General features: G+C 41.2%; 2 protein-coding genes across 3 annotated transcripts in view; both read right to left on the reverse strand.

The window, feature by feature from the left end:
- Positions 1 to 16,217, reverse strand: part of LOC116892414 (zinc finger protein 780B-like) — a 58,045-nt gene that overhangs the window by 34,622 nt on the left and 7,206 nt on the right. The window lies entirely within an intron of this gene.
- LOC116892417 (zinc finger protein 60-like) lies at positions 3,628 to 14,438 on the reverse strand. The gene is made up of 3 exons (XM_032894098.1): positions 14,345 to 14,438; positions 4,021 to 5,589; positions 3,628 to 3,767 (listed from the first exon to the last, which is right to left on the reverse strand). The coding sequence occupies exons 1-3, from the start codon at positions 14,379 to 14,381 to the stop codon at positions 3,628 to 3,630; spliced, it is 1,746 nt and encodes a 581-aa protein (XP_032749989.1). The 5' UTR covers positions 14,382 to 14,438.

Genomic DNA, 16,217 nt, shown 5'->3' on the forward strand with positions numbered 1-16,217 from the left:
TTTTTTTTGGATGGTATGATATATGTATATGTGTTCTCTCTAGTGAGAGAATCATTGTGTAAGTGCTGTGACTCAAGAGAACCCTGTTTAATACAGGGTAGAAACAATAATAAGCTCAATGTTAGCCATTATTGAATCTCCTACTGGCCAAGGTGTTTCCCCATGACGAACTTGACTGAGAGCAATCCCTCCTAAAAGGATCATACCATGAAGCTATCATTCAAGATTGGCACTAACAAAATGAGGGAAATTTTCAAGATGGCACTATAACAATATATTTTAGAATACTGTAAAATACCAAATTCAAATGATTATAGAAACCTAAATGGAGAAAAATCAGTGTAAATTTATGCTCTTGAAAGATTTTTTTCTTTTGACACTAAAATCATCATCGGGGTTGGAGAGATGGCTCAACAGTTAAGAGCACTTGTTGCACTTTGTGGCAGAGGACCCTCGTTCAGTCTCCATCACCCAAAGAGTTAACTCCAGTTACAGGTGAATCTGGCACCCTCTTCTGGATGCTCAGGCACAGAAATGTACATAAAAAGTACATTTATACTCACGTAGGTAAGACACTCGCACATTAAAAACTTTTTTAAAAAATTAAGAATGTCACCAGGTTGGTGAGGGACATGCCTTTAAAACCGCAGTCAGGAGGCAGAACTTCAAGGGTCCAAGTTCAATGCCAGCCGGGTCTACTGAGCGATTTCCAGGACAGCCTGGGCTGCATAGAGAAACCTGGCCTCAAAAAAAAAAAAAAAATTTTTTTTTTTGAAGTCTTAAAACATGAAACTATATCCTATTGCTTACTGCTGATGCCACCTTTATATTGGTTTGGGGTTTACGTGTTTCTTAGGTAGCTTCTTAAATGCTTGTTTTCAACTTTGTCAACTGCTCACGTGCTTGGACCAGTGCATGTATTGGGGCTAAAGTGCCAACAAAAACAAGGTTCCAGTCAAAAGTCTTAGCTTCCTGACCGCATGGAACAGTATTAATTTTGTACCGAGTATTGTACCAGTTTCACCTAACATACTGAATTCTTTTTTTTTTTTTTTTTTTTTGGAGCTGGGGACCGAACCCAGGGCCTTGCGCTTCCTAGGCAAGCGCTCTACCTCTGAGCTAAATCCCCAACCCCTGAATTCTTAATATTATGATGCTATTCATTCATAAGTTGACTTCAATTTTATTCATATTGGACCCAGGATTAAAGCATCCATATCTGTAAATATTTTGGAAGTCGCTACACATATTGAACTTTTTAGTGCAGCTGTGGCAGCTACCAATGATAGCTGACACCTGTGTGGTTCTGGACATGCTGGTTTTAAGACATACAATCTACAATGCATTCTTACCTCAAATGTTTCATCTGAACCTAACATCTCTTGGCTAAAAGATACGGGCAAAAAGCCAGTAATGTAGCTGGGTGACTAAGTTCATGCCTACCACATACAAGACTCTAGGTTCAATCAACCCTGAAATTTAATAAAGGCAAGAACAAAGCCAAATCTATATCTATGTTAGCTTCTTCTTAGGTCTAAACTTTTTTTTGTTAGTTTGTTTTTGTTTTTGTTTTTTGAGAAAGGCTCTCTACACAGCTAAAGTTGGACTTAAAGTCACAAGTTAAAGTCCAATTTGATCCTTCTGCCTCAGCTTTCCAAGAACTGGGTTTGAGGAATGCGCTACAACTCTCAACTCTAAAACACATTCTTAACATTACAGCCCCCAAACCCATATATACAGAAAAGCAGGGTTAACATTAACAATCTTAATCCAGGTGATGATACAGAAGTGTTCCTTCTTTTATCTATGTATGAAAATTTTTTCACATGTATTTTTATGCCTGGCTTCAAATTGGGCTATTTTTGTAATTGTTTTATGGACAGCCCACCAGAGAAAATGAGTCAGACACAAATTACAGCCAACTGAATGTCTTTATTCCAGTTGGCTAGGACTACACTCATGTATTCAGGATCTAAGTATACTCACAAGCATTTAGAGCAAGGGGCTATTAAGAACAAGAACCACATTCTCTTACCTTGCTCAGCAGCTACAGGGGTTAGCCAAGCAAGCAGTTTAACAAGTCAGGGTAAGCAGTTAGCTGAAGGGGGAAGTTTGCACATGCAGGCAGTTTAAGAGAAGTCAAGATAATTAGCAGGAACATCTTGACCTCTGGTTTATCGACTAGAGTTGGGTAAATTCCCAAGAATCTCCATCAAAAGTCAAATTCTAGGCAAACTTAAAATGGTCCCACAACATGAGATGGAAGAGACTCCACTATTTTGCTGAGTCACAAATGTATTTCATCTTAATATCTGGGCAGAGAACATAAATTACAGGATTTTACCCTTTGGAAGTTGTATGTGTTTAACCCCTTTTAAAAGTACTTATTCACCAACAGCTAGTTTTTTGACATCTCCGCACAAAAGCTAAAGAAATGGATTGTGAATAAAAATATTTTCAAGTATCCTTCCATCCTTCAGATTTTATCCAGAAGGAAATATCTGGAATTTAATACTGGAGGAATGCATGAGGCTTTTTTTTAAAACTATTTACAACACAACTTGCCATTAACAGTAATGGCAATGAAAGCAAGAATACTGCAAAAGCTACTTTAAAGAACACAAACCAAACACTCTCAAGGACTTTATATCTACTATAACCCTGTTTCCACAAGTCTGGCTGGTACTGTACTCACCATTAACTATGCAGAAAGAAAGCAAACACCCAGACTAACAGCACAGGAGCCAGGGGACATAAATGGTGGCGAGGTACCTCAAATAACACTAGTCTCAATAGCTGTCCTTCCTAAGTCAGCTGAATTGTGTTTGGTGAATTAAGTTTATGCAATTAACAGTAGTACTAAAGATAACTTAGGAACATGAAGGCTACAACATATCTTTCTGACATTCAAAGACATTCTCAACAGTATCTTCTATGAACAACGGAATTCCCAGTCTCATTCTCTAAGGATTTCTTGGTATCAGAGTATATGAATACTCAGATGTTGGTTAACTCCTATGACAGATTAAAGTTCTTGCAAGATTCTCTTCAGTCCTAGTCTTGTCCATATGACTTCTTTGATGTGTAGTAAAATTTCCACATAAAGGATCGCCCTTCTTCCCTTTCTGATGCTGTATAGGCTCAACATTTAACAGTAAAAGATTTTTCACACCTTTTACATCCTTAGGGTTTCAGACCTTTATGGACTCTTTCAGGAGCTTTCAGAGCTAATGTTTATACATTCCTTGCAGTGTTTGACAACAGCGAGGATACTTTTATGTTGAAGGCCTGAGGTCCAGTTGCAGGTTGTTCCATATTCTTTACAGTGATTTCTATGAAAACTCAGGAGCTACGTTCAAATTCTTAAAACCTCTGTGAAAAGTTGGACTTTGGCCTCCACACATGCCACACACACTGTAGAAGGACCCGAGGAAGGACCAAGTAGAAAAGGTTGAAATCTTCAGGGCCCATGGGTGGAGCAGTGTTTACAGAAGCTTAATCTGATTGAGGTTTGAATAGCATTTCACACCAATGTGAATTCTCTGATGTGCACTGAAGGCCAAACTTCACCTCAACTTTCTCATACTTCTTATATTCACAGGGTTTCAGATCAGTATGAATTCTCTATTAAACAACTAGCTTAGAATTACTGAAGGCTTTCCATATTCCTCGCATTATAAGGCCTCTCAATAATATTAAGTTTAGCATGTTAAACCAAGCTTGATTTTCAACTGAAGGCCTTTCCACATTCTTAAGATTTTTCAGCAGTATGAGTTCTTTGATGTATTTTAAGGTCTCTACCATAAGTAAAGCACTTTCCACATTCGGTACATTCATAAGGGTTCTTGCCAACATGGATTCTAAAGTGTCCAAGAAATTGGTAATGATACTGAAAGGCTTCTCCACATTCCCTACACTGAAAGGGCTTCTCACCAGTATGGATTCTTTCATGAATTCTAAGGCCTGTACTACGAACAAAGCCCTTTCCACACTCCTTGCACAGAAATGGTTTCACTTCATAATGAATTCTCTGATGTTGAGTTAGTTGATATGGGAGTCTGAAGGCTGCCGTACACTGATCACATTCATATGATTTCTTTCCAGTATGAATTGTCTGGTGCCGTGTGAGCTGAGCCAGAACAGTGAAGGCCTTCCCACAGTCCTTACACTCAAAGGGTCTCTCATCAGAATGAATTTTCTCATGTTGCATGAGGTTTGAGCGACGATTGAAGGCTCTTCCACACTCACTACATTTATATGGTTTCACACCACTGTGAATAATCCTATGCTCCACAAGGCTGGAGACACGCTTGAAGGACTTCCCACATTCCTCACAATGGAAAGGTGTCTGACCTGTATGACTGGCTTTATGGTAATTAAGCTGGCTGGAAAAATGAAAAGCCTTTCCACATTCTTTACATTCAAAAGGTTTCTCATCACTGTGAAATCTCTGGTGTCGAATGAGATGTATATTAAGCCTAAAGACCTTCCCACACTGCTTACACTCGAAGGGTTTCTTTCCAGTGTGAATACTCTGGTGCTCAGTAAAATTCGAACGTCGGCGAAAGAATTTCCCACAATCCTTGCACTGATAGGGTTTCACATCAGTATGAATTCTCTGATGTTCACTGAGCTGGTACTTACGTCTGAAGGCCGACTCACAGAGCTTACACTTGAAGGGCTTCTCATCGGTGTGAGTTTTCCGATGCTCATTAAGGTATAGATGAAGCCTAAAGGCCTTCCCACATACATTACATTCAAAGGGTTTCTCACTAGTATGAGTATCGTAGTGTCGTAAGAGATAAGAACCACTACTAAATATCTTCCCACACTGTTTACATTCAAATGATTTGTCTTCACTGTGAATGTTCTGGTGCCGAGTGAGCTGGGCCAGAACAGTGAAGGCCTTTCCACATTCCTTACAGTGAAAAGGTTTGTCACCAGAATGAATTTTCTGATGTTGCATGAGGTTTGAACGACGATTAAAGGCTTTCCCACACACACTACATTTATACGGTTTCACACCAGCATGAATGGTTCTATGCTGAAAAAGGGTAGAGATGCGGTTGAAGGACTTCCCACATTCCTCACATTGAAATGGTTTTGAACCTGTGTGAGTATTTTTATGGTACTTAAGCAGGGTAGAAAGATGAAAACCCTTTCCACATTCATCACATTCAAAAGGTCTCTCAGTACTATGAGACTTCTGATGTCTTGAAAGCAGTTGCTGGAGTCTGAAGGTTTTGCCACACTCCTTACATTTATAGGGTTTCACTCCAGTATGAATACTCTGATGTTGAATAAGATTTGACTTACAACCAAAGCATTTCCCACAATCTTTACATTTATATGGTTTTCCCATATTGTGGGCAAGAGTCTGGCTAGTATAAGTAGGTAATTTTTTCTTGTTAGTAATCTTTTGAGCAGCATCTCCTTCTTGACAATTGCGTTGCCCCTTGAATACACTACGGTGGGAGCCCTGGGCATTCAAAGTTTTACTTAATTGCTGTGTGGTTTGCTTGGGTGACTTGATATTATAATTATGATTCTCTGGAGATACATTTTCAGCTTCAAAACATGTCTCCAAACCTGAAAGAAAAGGGGAAAACAAGAATACTTTATTTTCCTATAATACAAATTCCTGTACATACAAATTCCATTAAATGAATGGCCAGACTCTAAAGTATTTTCTGAGAAGCTGAATAGGAATGAGGAGAGCAGCAACAAGGAAAGTTTACTATAAAGACAATACTCTTTATAGGAGAACAGCTTGGGCATGGGAAGTCATGTCTGCTTAATGAGATTATAATGAACTAAGCTGTAATAATCTTATGTGCTTCCTTGCATAGTACAAGAAATACGTACAAGTTAGTGAAGGTTTCTGAACCAGATCATGGCAAATAAAAAAAATCTATACCACAGAAATATGTATCTGTCACACCCTTTCTGTGGGGAAATGACAGCTGTCCCTAACCTGATGGCATTGATTTTTTTTTGCTGGTCCAGCAATGATATTTACTGCTTTATCCCAGGAATTAGAGTGCTTAGAACTGAGTAATAATATATACGAGTCTTCTGTGATGGCTAAAGAAACTTAATATGAAGCCGGGAATCCCTTACTGGCCAATGACCTTTTGCTCTAGAATATCTGCGTGATCCTAGTGGCCTGCTGGTCAGATAAAAGAAAGAACAACTGAGGGAAGTTAGACAGTCTTGCTGCCCAGATGTGGACGACAGAGAGTTGTAATGCCCACCTTCTGATGAGTAAGACTCCACCTTACCACCTCTTCCACTCGACATACTCTCTGGCTCTTGGGCTGCCTTCCCTCTGCTAGCAGTACAAATAAATTCATTTAATCTAAATTTGAATTCAGTCTGTCTTTATCCTTTCACAGTGGATTCAAATGCCACAACAAACCAAATAAAGAGGAAAAAACTATACAACATGAATATATAATATCTGTCATTCCTTAAGAAAACTGGCTTGGGGGGTTGGGGATTTAGCTCAGTGGTAGAGCGCTTGCCTAGGAAGCACAAGGTCCTGGGTTCGGTCCCCAGCTCCGAAAAAAAAAGAACCAAAAAAGAAAACAAAAACAAAAGAAAACTGGCTTGGACTTGGATTTTATTTTACTTCATTTTTGATTTTTCTAGTTAGGGTTTCTCTGTACAGCCTGGGCTGTCTTGGAACTCGATCAGTAGACAAGGATAACCTTGAACACAGATATCCACCTGACTCTTCCTCCCAAGTACTGGGATTAAAAGCATGTTCCACCAATTCCTGACCTGAACTTGGGATTCTTAAAAAAGAAAGGGGTAGAAATCTGTTGTGGTAGTGGTACACAATTGTAATACCAACGGCAAGGAGCCAGAGGTAACTGGGTCATGGATTCCAAGCTGGCTTGAACTAGAGAGTGAGACTCTGCCTAAGAAAACAAAAACAAGATAAAAAGAAAATACAAAGAAACAGGAGAAAACCCATTAGAACTTTTAAGAAGACTAGGGATATCCAGCCAGGGAAACAGGAAGGCTAACTGCAGATCTTTGCCTGCCCCTCTTCTCCTTCAAACTCAATTTCCTAGCTCTGCAGCAGATCACGAACTATAGCCTGCCATTCACCCAAGCCCCCATCTTAGTCCATCACACAGATGTACGCCTCCAGACAGCCCTCTCTCTTCTCACTGCTTTATCCCAGCCCCCAACTTCCACAGACATCCCCTGGAAACATGAAGGACACTCTGCCTAGTGAAAGACATAGGCTAACTGCAGATCCTCACCTCTCCGAGCTCTGTTCCTCCAAACCCAATCCCCACCCTCATCCCCAGCTCTGTGGCAGACCCACTAATGTAGCCTCTCCTCATTCTCTATTGACATCTATGGGGCACTAAGCAGATCCTAGTGGAAGACCTGCTTTCCTCCCTACTGTGACCCCCTCAAAACCACCCACCTATCCCACCGCCATTCCTAAGTATCAGTTCCCAATACCTAGAAACACATTTTACTTGGAACCCCAGTGGCCAAACCTATCAGGATCCCACAAGAAATTTTTACTGGGCAACATGTAGTCACCACTCTAAGAACTAAAGAGTGCAACAGAAACCAAGAAACAAAACACCCACCCAACAAAAACAAGACGAGATGTCAGCACCTAAAACTGTCCTAAATCCAAATGCCTAGATGCTAATGTAAAAACACAGTAACAGCATGTGTGCACTAGAGCCCGCAACCCTACCACAGTGGGCCCTGAGTATGCAACCCAGGGGAAGCACAAAAACGGACATGAAATTGGTCACTATAAATATGGTAGAGACTACTAAATGTTGGGAGCAATGCCCTTGAAGCCCTCCATTATTGATATTATTATGGTTAGAATTAAGTATGACTGGGTTCATAGAAAATCCCCAGCCAGCTGCAGAAGATTAATACAAATCTGGTGGTCAAGATAAATAATAATATAATAAAGTTCTCCTGCTGACTAATGATATGACAAACCTGTAACCTTTCTGAAAAACCAACATCCTGTTGACATCAGCTGACCACACGAATATTGTGTCCTTGACCTGTGTAAATGTTTCACACTTCCCCCCTCCCTCTGTTACCCCTGTTACGGTATAAATTCAGCCTTGGGAAAAATAAAATTGTCGCCTTGATCAGACTCTTGTCTTGGTGTCCTTCTTCATGTCTCTTGTCCCCCATTCTCTTCCAGGTACCCTCAGGACCCTTTGCTTACAAATACTAAAGAGGAAACAAATCCCTTAAAAAAATTTACAAAAACATAAACGAACTAAATGTGGAAATACACACACACACACACACACACACACACACACACACACACACACATAAAAACTCTGAGGGAAACCTGAAAATGAAAAGTTTAGGACCTCAAATAGGAACCCCAGAGGCAAGCCTCACCAAAAGAATTCAAGATACAAAAGAGAATCTCAAGCATTGAAGACCACTGGAGAAATGGATAACTCCATGAAAGAAAATATTAATGCTAAACACAGTCCAGAAAAAAAAAATCCAGAAAATCTGGGACGTAATGAGAAGACCGAGTCTACGAATAAGAGAAGATCAAAGGCATAGAAAATGTTTAACAAAATCATAGAAGAAAATTCACCTAATCTAAAGAATGAGATGACTATCAAGGTACAAGAACATACAGAACAGCAAACATACTGGAATATAAAAGAAAATCTGCCCCCAACCACTAGCACATAATAATCAAAACACTAAATGTAAGGACAAGAATATTAAAACCTGCAAAGGGAACAAACCAAGTAACACATAAAGAAAAACATATTAGAATAACACGTGGCTTCTCAGTGGAGACTTCGAAAACCAGAAGAGATTGGACAGGTGGTCTACAGGCTCTTAAGAGACCAAAGATACCAGCCTAAACCACTATACCCAGAGAAACTTCCAATCACCATAGATAAAGAAAATAAGACATCGTGATAAAACCAAGTTTAAATCTGGCCCTAAAGAAGCACGAAGGAAAACTCCAACCTAAAGAGATTAGCCATGCCCAAGAAAACGCAAGGAGTAATAGTCCCAGACCAGCAAATCAAAAGAGGGCAAACACACACAGACACACACACACACACACACCACCACCACCACCACCACCACCACCACCACAACAACAACAACAAAATAACAGGAATCAACAAACACTTCTCATTCATATCTCAACATCAATGGTCTCGATTCCCCAGTAAAGTCACAAACTAACAGAATGAATGCAAAAACAAGATCCATCTTTTTGCCGTATCTAAGAAGCACACCTTAACATTAATGATAGGGTAATCAATTCAGGGTAAACATGCAGAAAAAGAGCTTCTCAGTCCAAGCAAATGGACCCGATAAGCAAATAGCGTAGCTATTCTAACATCTGACAGAAGAGACTTCAAACCACAGCTAGTCAGTAGAGTTAGAGAAAGATGCTACGCTCATCGAAAGCCACCGACATCTCTGCACCAAAACCACAGGAGGCCCCAGTTCATAAGAGAAATAACACCATAGCTTAAATCACATATTGGCCCTCACACCTTCAAAATGGAAGGCTGCACTATCACACTCTCCAATAGAAGGTCATCTAGGCGAAAAATAAGCAGAGAGCTGACACTGTAAACCCAATGGACCCAACAGATTTGTAGAACATTTCACGGAAATACAAAGGAATATATATTCTTCTCAGCACATCATTGAACTTTCTCTAATTTTGACCACATACTTAGGTACAAAGCAAGTCCAAAAAGCACAAGAAAATTCAAATAACACCTCGCATTCTGTGTAATTATTAAAGCAGGAAACCAATAACCAAATACAAGAGAAAGCTCATAAACTTACAAAAACCAAACAACTCACATTGAATAAAACTGGGTCAAGACAGCTATTAAAGAAAGAAATTAAGCTCTTCCTAGCTGAATGAAAATGAAGACACAACAACCCCAAATTCATAGGTCATAATAAAGGCAGCTGTCAGGGGCAATTTCAACTATGTACCAACATAAAGAAACTGGATCTAATGCTGTCGACTTAACACCGCGCCTGAAAGCTCTAGAACACAAACGACAGAATTATACCCAAAAGGAGTAGGTGGAAAGAAATAAGTAAGTTCCGGTCTCGAATTAATAAAATAGAAACAACAAAAAGAATCAATAAAACAAAAAGTTGGTTCTTTAAGAAAATGAGTGTGGGCTGGAGAGATGGCTCAGTGGTTAAGAGCACTGACTGTTCTTCCAGAGGTCCTGAGTTCAATTCCCAGCAACCACATGGTGGCTCACAACCATCTGTAATGGGATCTGATGCCCTCTTCGGTGTATCTGATGACAGCAACCGTGTAATCATATAAATAAATAAATAAAACAAAATAAAATAAAAATTTAAAAAAAAAAGAAAATCAGTGTGAATGTCAAAATCTAAGTCAAAGGAAAAGAAAGACAACACAAAAGAAGAAAATTAGAGATGAAAGGAAGACTTAACAACAAACATTGTAGTGATTTGAATAGCCCGTAGACCTGTATGCTTTAATGCTGGTCACAGCGAGTGGCACCATTAGGAAGCGTGGCCTTATAGGAGGAAGAGTGTCAATGGGTGTGGGCTTTGAGGTCTCAGAAGCTTAAGCCAGGCCTAGAGGCTCACCAGTTCTGTTCCTGCTGCCTTTGCGTCAGGATTGTAGAACTCTCGGTAACTGCAGCCCCACGTCTGCCTGCACATTGCCATGCCTCCTGCCATGATGATAATGGCCTAAACTTCTGACAGCCTCACTTAAATGTTGCCCTTTAAAAGAGTTGCCGTGGAGGCAGTATGGGTCTGCTGGAGAAAGCCCCTCACTGCGGGTGAGCTTCGTGAGTTCACAGCATCACTCCACAACCAGGTTCTTCTCTTCCCTAGTGTTTGTGGCTCAATATGTGACCTGCTGCCTGCTGCTGTACCTCACAACCATTGTATATTCTCCTTCTGGAAACGTAAGCAAAAATAAACACTTTCTTCCTTAAAAAAAAAAAAAAAAAAAAAAGAGTTGCCGTGGTCATGGTGTCTCTTCACAGCAATAAAACTCTAACTAAAAGAGAATTGTTACCAGGGACTGGGGTATTACTATGATAGGCCTGACCAAATATTTGTTTAGACGACTGTGGACTTTGGGACTTGGGACTAGAAAAGCAGTTGGATACTTTAAGTGAAGCTTAATGGGCCACCGTAGCAGGAGCATGGGTGGGAGTCAGTGGTTCTGAGAGGAATCTGAAATGTGGTTTCAGCAGAGACTTTCGTTATGTATCCTAGACACTGCTCCTGTGATATTTTCAGGAAGAATGTGGCTGAGGCTAAAATGTGTTCTGTATTAGTGGCATTGCAAAGGGGAATCTCAAAGGAGCCCAGTATTGACTGTCATGTGGTATAAGATTCACGTTTAAGCTGATAGATCATGAAAAGGAGCAAGCTAAACAAGGGAAGACAGGAAATGTACATTTCGTGGAGGAAAGGGACATCAGGAAGTAGAATGGAGCTAAGTCCTGTGTTCAGGGAGATGAACAGGACAAGAAGTCAGATGTTAAGTAGAATAGAGGGAATGGTGGCCTCAGGGTACTACTCAGCTAAGCCTCCACCTTGTAAAAAAAAAATGCTCAGTGCTCGATGTGGTAGTGCACCTCTAATTCCTGCACTTCCAAGGCAGACGTCTACAGAGTGAGTTCCAGGACAGTCCAAGCTTAGTGAAGGAAACCCCTGAAAACAAAAAGCTAATGAAGATGCAATTTAATGAGGGGGGCTTTGGTTGCAGCCCCAGCACTGAGGAGAACTTGGCAGCCTCGGCTACTTGGTTCTGGCTTTAGAGTCAAGGACAGAAAGGGTTATGGGATCTCCCTCCACCACGAAGGGAAGCCACTGAGGCCAGACATGTTTCACAGGTGTCCCTGTATGGAGGCCGAGAGAAGCCACTGTGTGAAGCTATGAAGAGGAAGCTTGGACCGCCTTTGGAGGCTCCAAAATGTTGGAGATGGCAGAGCAGTGGGACAGCTGTCAAGGAGAACTGAAAACAGTGTAAACAGAGCAGGAGAAAGGACTGGGCTGCAGTCGACAAAGATCAAGAGCTGGAGGGCTGAAGAGCGCTTTGACGTCAGACTTGGAGACAGAGAGTTTGCAGTTATCCCAGCTGATTTCCTGTCTTTCTTGGTCCAGTATTTCCTTATAATCCTCCTTTTTGGAACGATATTGCATATCCTGTGACATTATATGTTCGAAGTATGTACTCTGCTTTTTTTCAAGGAATTAGCATTAAGAGACTATATAAGAAAAAAAACTTGAACTCATGTCTTGATTCTTTTCTATTTTTTTAAAAATTATTTATTTAATGTTTATGAGTACACTTCAGACACACCAGAAGAGGGCATCGGATCCCATTACAGATGGTTGAGAGCCACCATGTGGTTTCTGGAATTGAACTCAGGACCTCTGGAAGAGCAGTCAGTGCTCTTAACCACTGAGCCATCTCTCCAGCCCTATTTCTATTTTTTAAAAGTTTTTTTTAAATGTACATGGGTGTTTTGCCTCCATTTATGCCTATGTAACACATATATGCATACATGCAGAGCCTGCAAAAGCAAAAGGGAACATTGGGTCCCCTGGAACTAGAGTTACAGACAGCTGTGAACTGCCACTTGGGTACTTAGAATTAAAGCCAGGTCTTCTGGGGAAAGAGAGAGGGAGAGAGAGAGACAGGCAGACAGACAGACAGCATAAATCTCAGAAGAGATTTCAAACATCAGACATGTTAGCAAGTCTGAGACTGTTAGGGCTGTGGGGAATTTTGCAGTTAGACTGAACACACTATGATAAGGCTGGCTACAAGCCTACAGGGGCCAAGGTAGAATGTGGTGGTGTAAGTGGGAAAGGCTCCACTGACTGACATGTTCCAATGCTTGGTCATAGGGAAGGTGTTATAGGTCATAGGGAAGCCCTATTAGAAGGTGTGGCCTTGTTGGAGGAATGCCAAAGGGGCTGGGCTATGAGGTCTCAGAAGTTCAAGCCAGGCCTAGTGGCTCATCAGTTCTCTTCCTGAAGCCTGAGGATCAAGATGTAAAACTCTCAGCTCCATCTCCAGCACCAGCATAAGCACTTGCCATGCTTCCCACCACGATGACAATGGACTAAACCTGGAAACTATAAACCAGCACCAATTAAATGTTTTCCTTTGTAACAGCGGCCATGGTCATGGGGTTTGTCCACAGCAGTAAAAGCCTAGCTAAGACAGGCAAAGAGGAAATCCAGAGAATCCTAAGGACATACCTTAAGAGCCTGTACTCTATAGAACTGGAAAATTAAAAGGAAGTCGTAATTTTTGCAACACATACCACTTACCAGAGTTAAACCAAGATCGGAGAAGCAATTTAAACAAACCTATAACTCTTAGCGAAATACAATCTGTAATTCAAGGTCTCCCAAAAGAAGGTTTGTGGCCAGATGGTTTTAACACAGAATTCTACCAGGCTTCCAAGGAAGAGTTCATGCCAATGCTCTTCAAACTATTCCTCAACATTGTAACAGGAGGACATTATTCAATTCCATTCTCAAGGTGACATGCATCCAAATATTCACACAATATAAAGACCCAACAAAGAGAATTATAGACCCATTTCTCTGATGAACTTAAATATAAAAGTTTTCAATAAAATATTTGCAAACTAAATACAAGAACACATGAAAAATATGATCCACCGTGATCAAGTAGATTTCATCCCAGAGATTAAAGGATGGTACAATATACGTGCATCTATAAATGTATTCAACATACATAAATTGGTAAATGCAATCTACCATATAAATACGCTGACAGACAAAAGTCACAGGATCAACTCATTAAGTGTGGAAAAGACCTTTTTACAACATTCAACACCACTTCCTGATAAAAGTTCTGGAGAGATTAGGGATGCCAGGGACATACACCAATATTAATAAAGGTAGTGTACAGCAAGGCCACAGCCAGCATCGATTTTAAATGGAGAGAAACAGAAAGCAATTCCATTAAAATCTGGAGCAGGACAGGTTGTCTACTCTATCCATACTTATTCATACACATAATAAATAATACTTTTTAAAAATTATAGAAAGAGGGCACCTGCTCTACTATGAGTGAAAAAAATAAGAACTTAAAGTGATTCATGAAACAGAGGCCCCTCTGATAGTTTCTCTGTGACCCTGACTTCCTTTGAGGCCTTAGCCCTTTTTCCCACAGACCCTGGGCTCTGAAGGAAGTTTGTCAAACCCAGTGTCAGCTCTGTGGAGCCTCTCTGACCACATCCTGTGCCTGACAGGGCTGCAGGTTGACCTCACTCTTACTCACCTGGGCTCGGCCTGTCTGTTTCTTCATTCACAGCCATCCAGGGCTCTTTCTTCTGCTCTAGTAAGGTGATCAGATGTGGCTTGGAAATGCCTCTCCCCACTTTAAAAAGAGAAAGAAATGAATCATAGTGTAGACTGTTAGTCAGTTAGTTATTCTGAGACTCTGTATCTCAAATTATGCCAGGATATCATGGGAGGTGATACACAGTCCAGGCTGTCCTTTAATTCACTTGATCTGCCTGCCTCTGCCTTCCAACATGATGGGATTAAAGATGTGTGCCACCATGCCCCGCCCGTGCATTTTTATAAAGGTCTACAGAGCTTGGCGTGGTGCATCATGCCTACGAGCCCAGAGGGTGGGAGAAGGAGCCGGCTCAGTCTGGGCTCCACAAGATCCCTGTCTCAAAAGACAGATAAAAAAAATTCTACGAGCTAAAATAACAGAGGAAAGACTTCAGAGAGGGAGGAAAAAGCAACCTGGGCAAGAAACCACTCGTTTGAAATTACAGTTTTGGGTTGGGGATTTAGCTCAGTGGTAGAGCGCTTGCCTAGCAAGCACAAGGCCCTGGGTTCGGTCCCCAGCTCCGAAAAAAAGAAAAGAAAAAGTTTTGTGCAAAAAACGAAATTAGTTTTAATCTCCTTTAAATAACAACAGGCGCTTGTCACTAAGAGGAAAGTGTAATGGAGCAGTGAGAACGTGACCCCGTAGGCTGTACTGTGTGGTGTAGACCCCGTCTCTGCAGCTCACTACTGATGCCATTCATTACGGTGAGTCCCGTAGGATTCTATGCTCAATCTTCACATCTACGAATTGGGCATGGTGGCGCAGCTGAAATCACTACCCCTGAGGCGTGGAGGCGGGCAGATGAGAAGTACAATGCAGGCTTTAGTTACACACAGGTCCAAAGCCAACCTGCACGGCGCAAGACCTGGTCATCCTAAAACCAAACAATAATAACAAGTAATGTTAAAGATACCGCTGGGCTGTGGTGGCGCCTGCCTTTAATCCCAGCACCTCAGGAGGAAGAGGCAGACTACTCTCTGCTACAAACAAATACCGTGTATAGACAAAAATAATAATTTAGATTGACTTATCTATTAGATAGGATTGATGCTAAGATTACATACTATATTCAAATATGTTGCACAGTCTGACCTATAGTAACAGAAGGTGATTTTTTAAAAATTTCCATTGATTTATTTAGTAATCTTAGGGATGTATAGAGCCTTGAACATGCAGGACAAGTGTTTTACAACTGAGCTACATCCTGAGCCACAAAGACTGCTCTCGAGTGTCCTAGCCTCTTCTCCTCGCTCTCGCGAGTCCTAGTCTCTTCTCCTCGCTCTCGCGAGTCCTAGTCTCTTCTCCTCGCTCTCGCGAGTCCTAGTCTCTTCTCCGCGCTCTCGCGAGTCCTAGTCTCTTCTCCGCGCTCTCGCGAGTCCTAGTCTCTTCTCCGCGCTCTCGCGAGTCCTAGTCTCTTCTTCTCCGTGCTCTCGCGAGTCCTAGTCTCTTCTCCGCGCTCTCGCGAGTCCTAGTCTCTTCTCCGCGCTCTCGCGAGTCCTAGCCTCCTCCTCGCTCTCGCGAGTTCTAGTCTCATTCTTTCACACTTGCACTTCATTCTTACAGATTCACTTCATGAGAAAGACAAAGTCACAGCCTGAAACTTCCACTAAGAGAAAGTATTAGGGAAATAGAATGTGTCCAGTTGTTTTTAAAATTAATTCTACTGATTCATTATTAGGTATATCATGTCTTTATTAGTTGTGTATGTATGCACGTACAATGCATGTATCCATGAGGGTTTGTGTATGTGTGTGCACGCATGCATGCACGTTTGTAGGGCAGTGTGGTCGGGGACTTCATTGACTCCTCT

The sequence above is a fragment of the Rattus rattus genome, chromosome 2, assembly GCF_011064425.1.
Source record: "Rattus rattus isolate New Zealand chromosome 2, Rrattus_CSIRO_v1, whole genome shotgun sequence".
In the NCBI taxonomy this organism is placed as follows: Eukaryota; Metazoa; Chordata; class Mammalia; order Rodentia; family Muridae; genus Rattus; species Rattus rattus.

Bases quoted from the DNA above. Each gene is read 5' to 3' on its own strand.
- LOC116892417 (XM_032894098.1), bottom strand. From the start codon at position 14,381: ATGGCTGTGAATGAAGAAACAGACAGGCCGAGCCCAG. The intron at 5,590-14,344 runs GTGAGTAAGAGT...CTTTTCTTTCAG, and splicing joins AACAGACAGGCCGAGCCCAG to GTTTGGAGACATGTTTTGAA. The intron at 3,768-4,020 runs ATGAAGTGAAAC...AAGAACTCATAC, and splicing joins TCAACATCAGAGAATTCATT to TGCTGAAAAATCTTAAGAAT.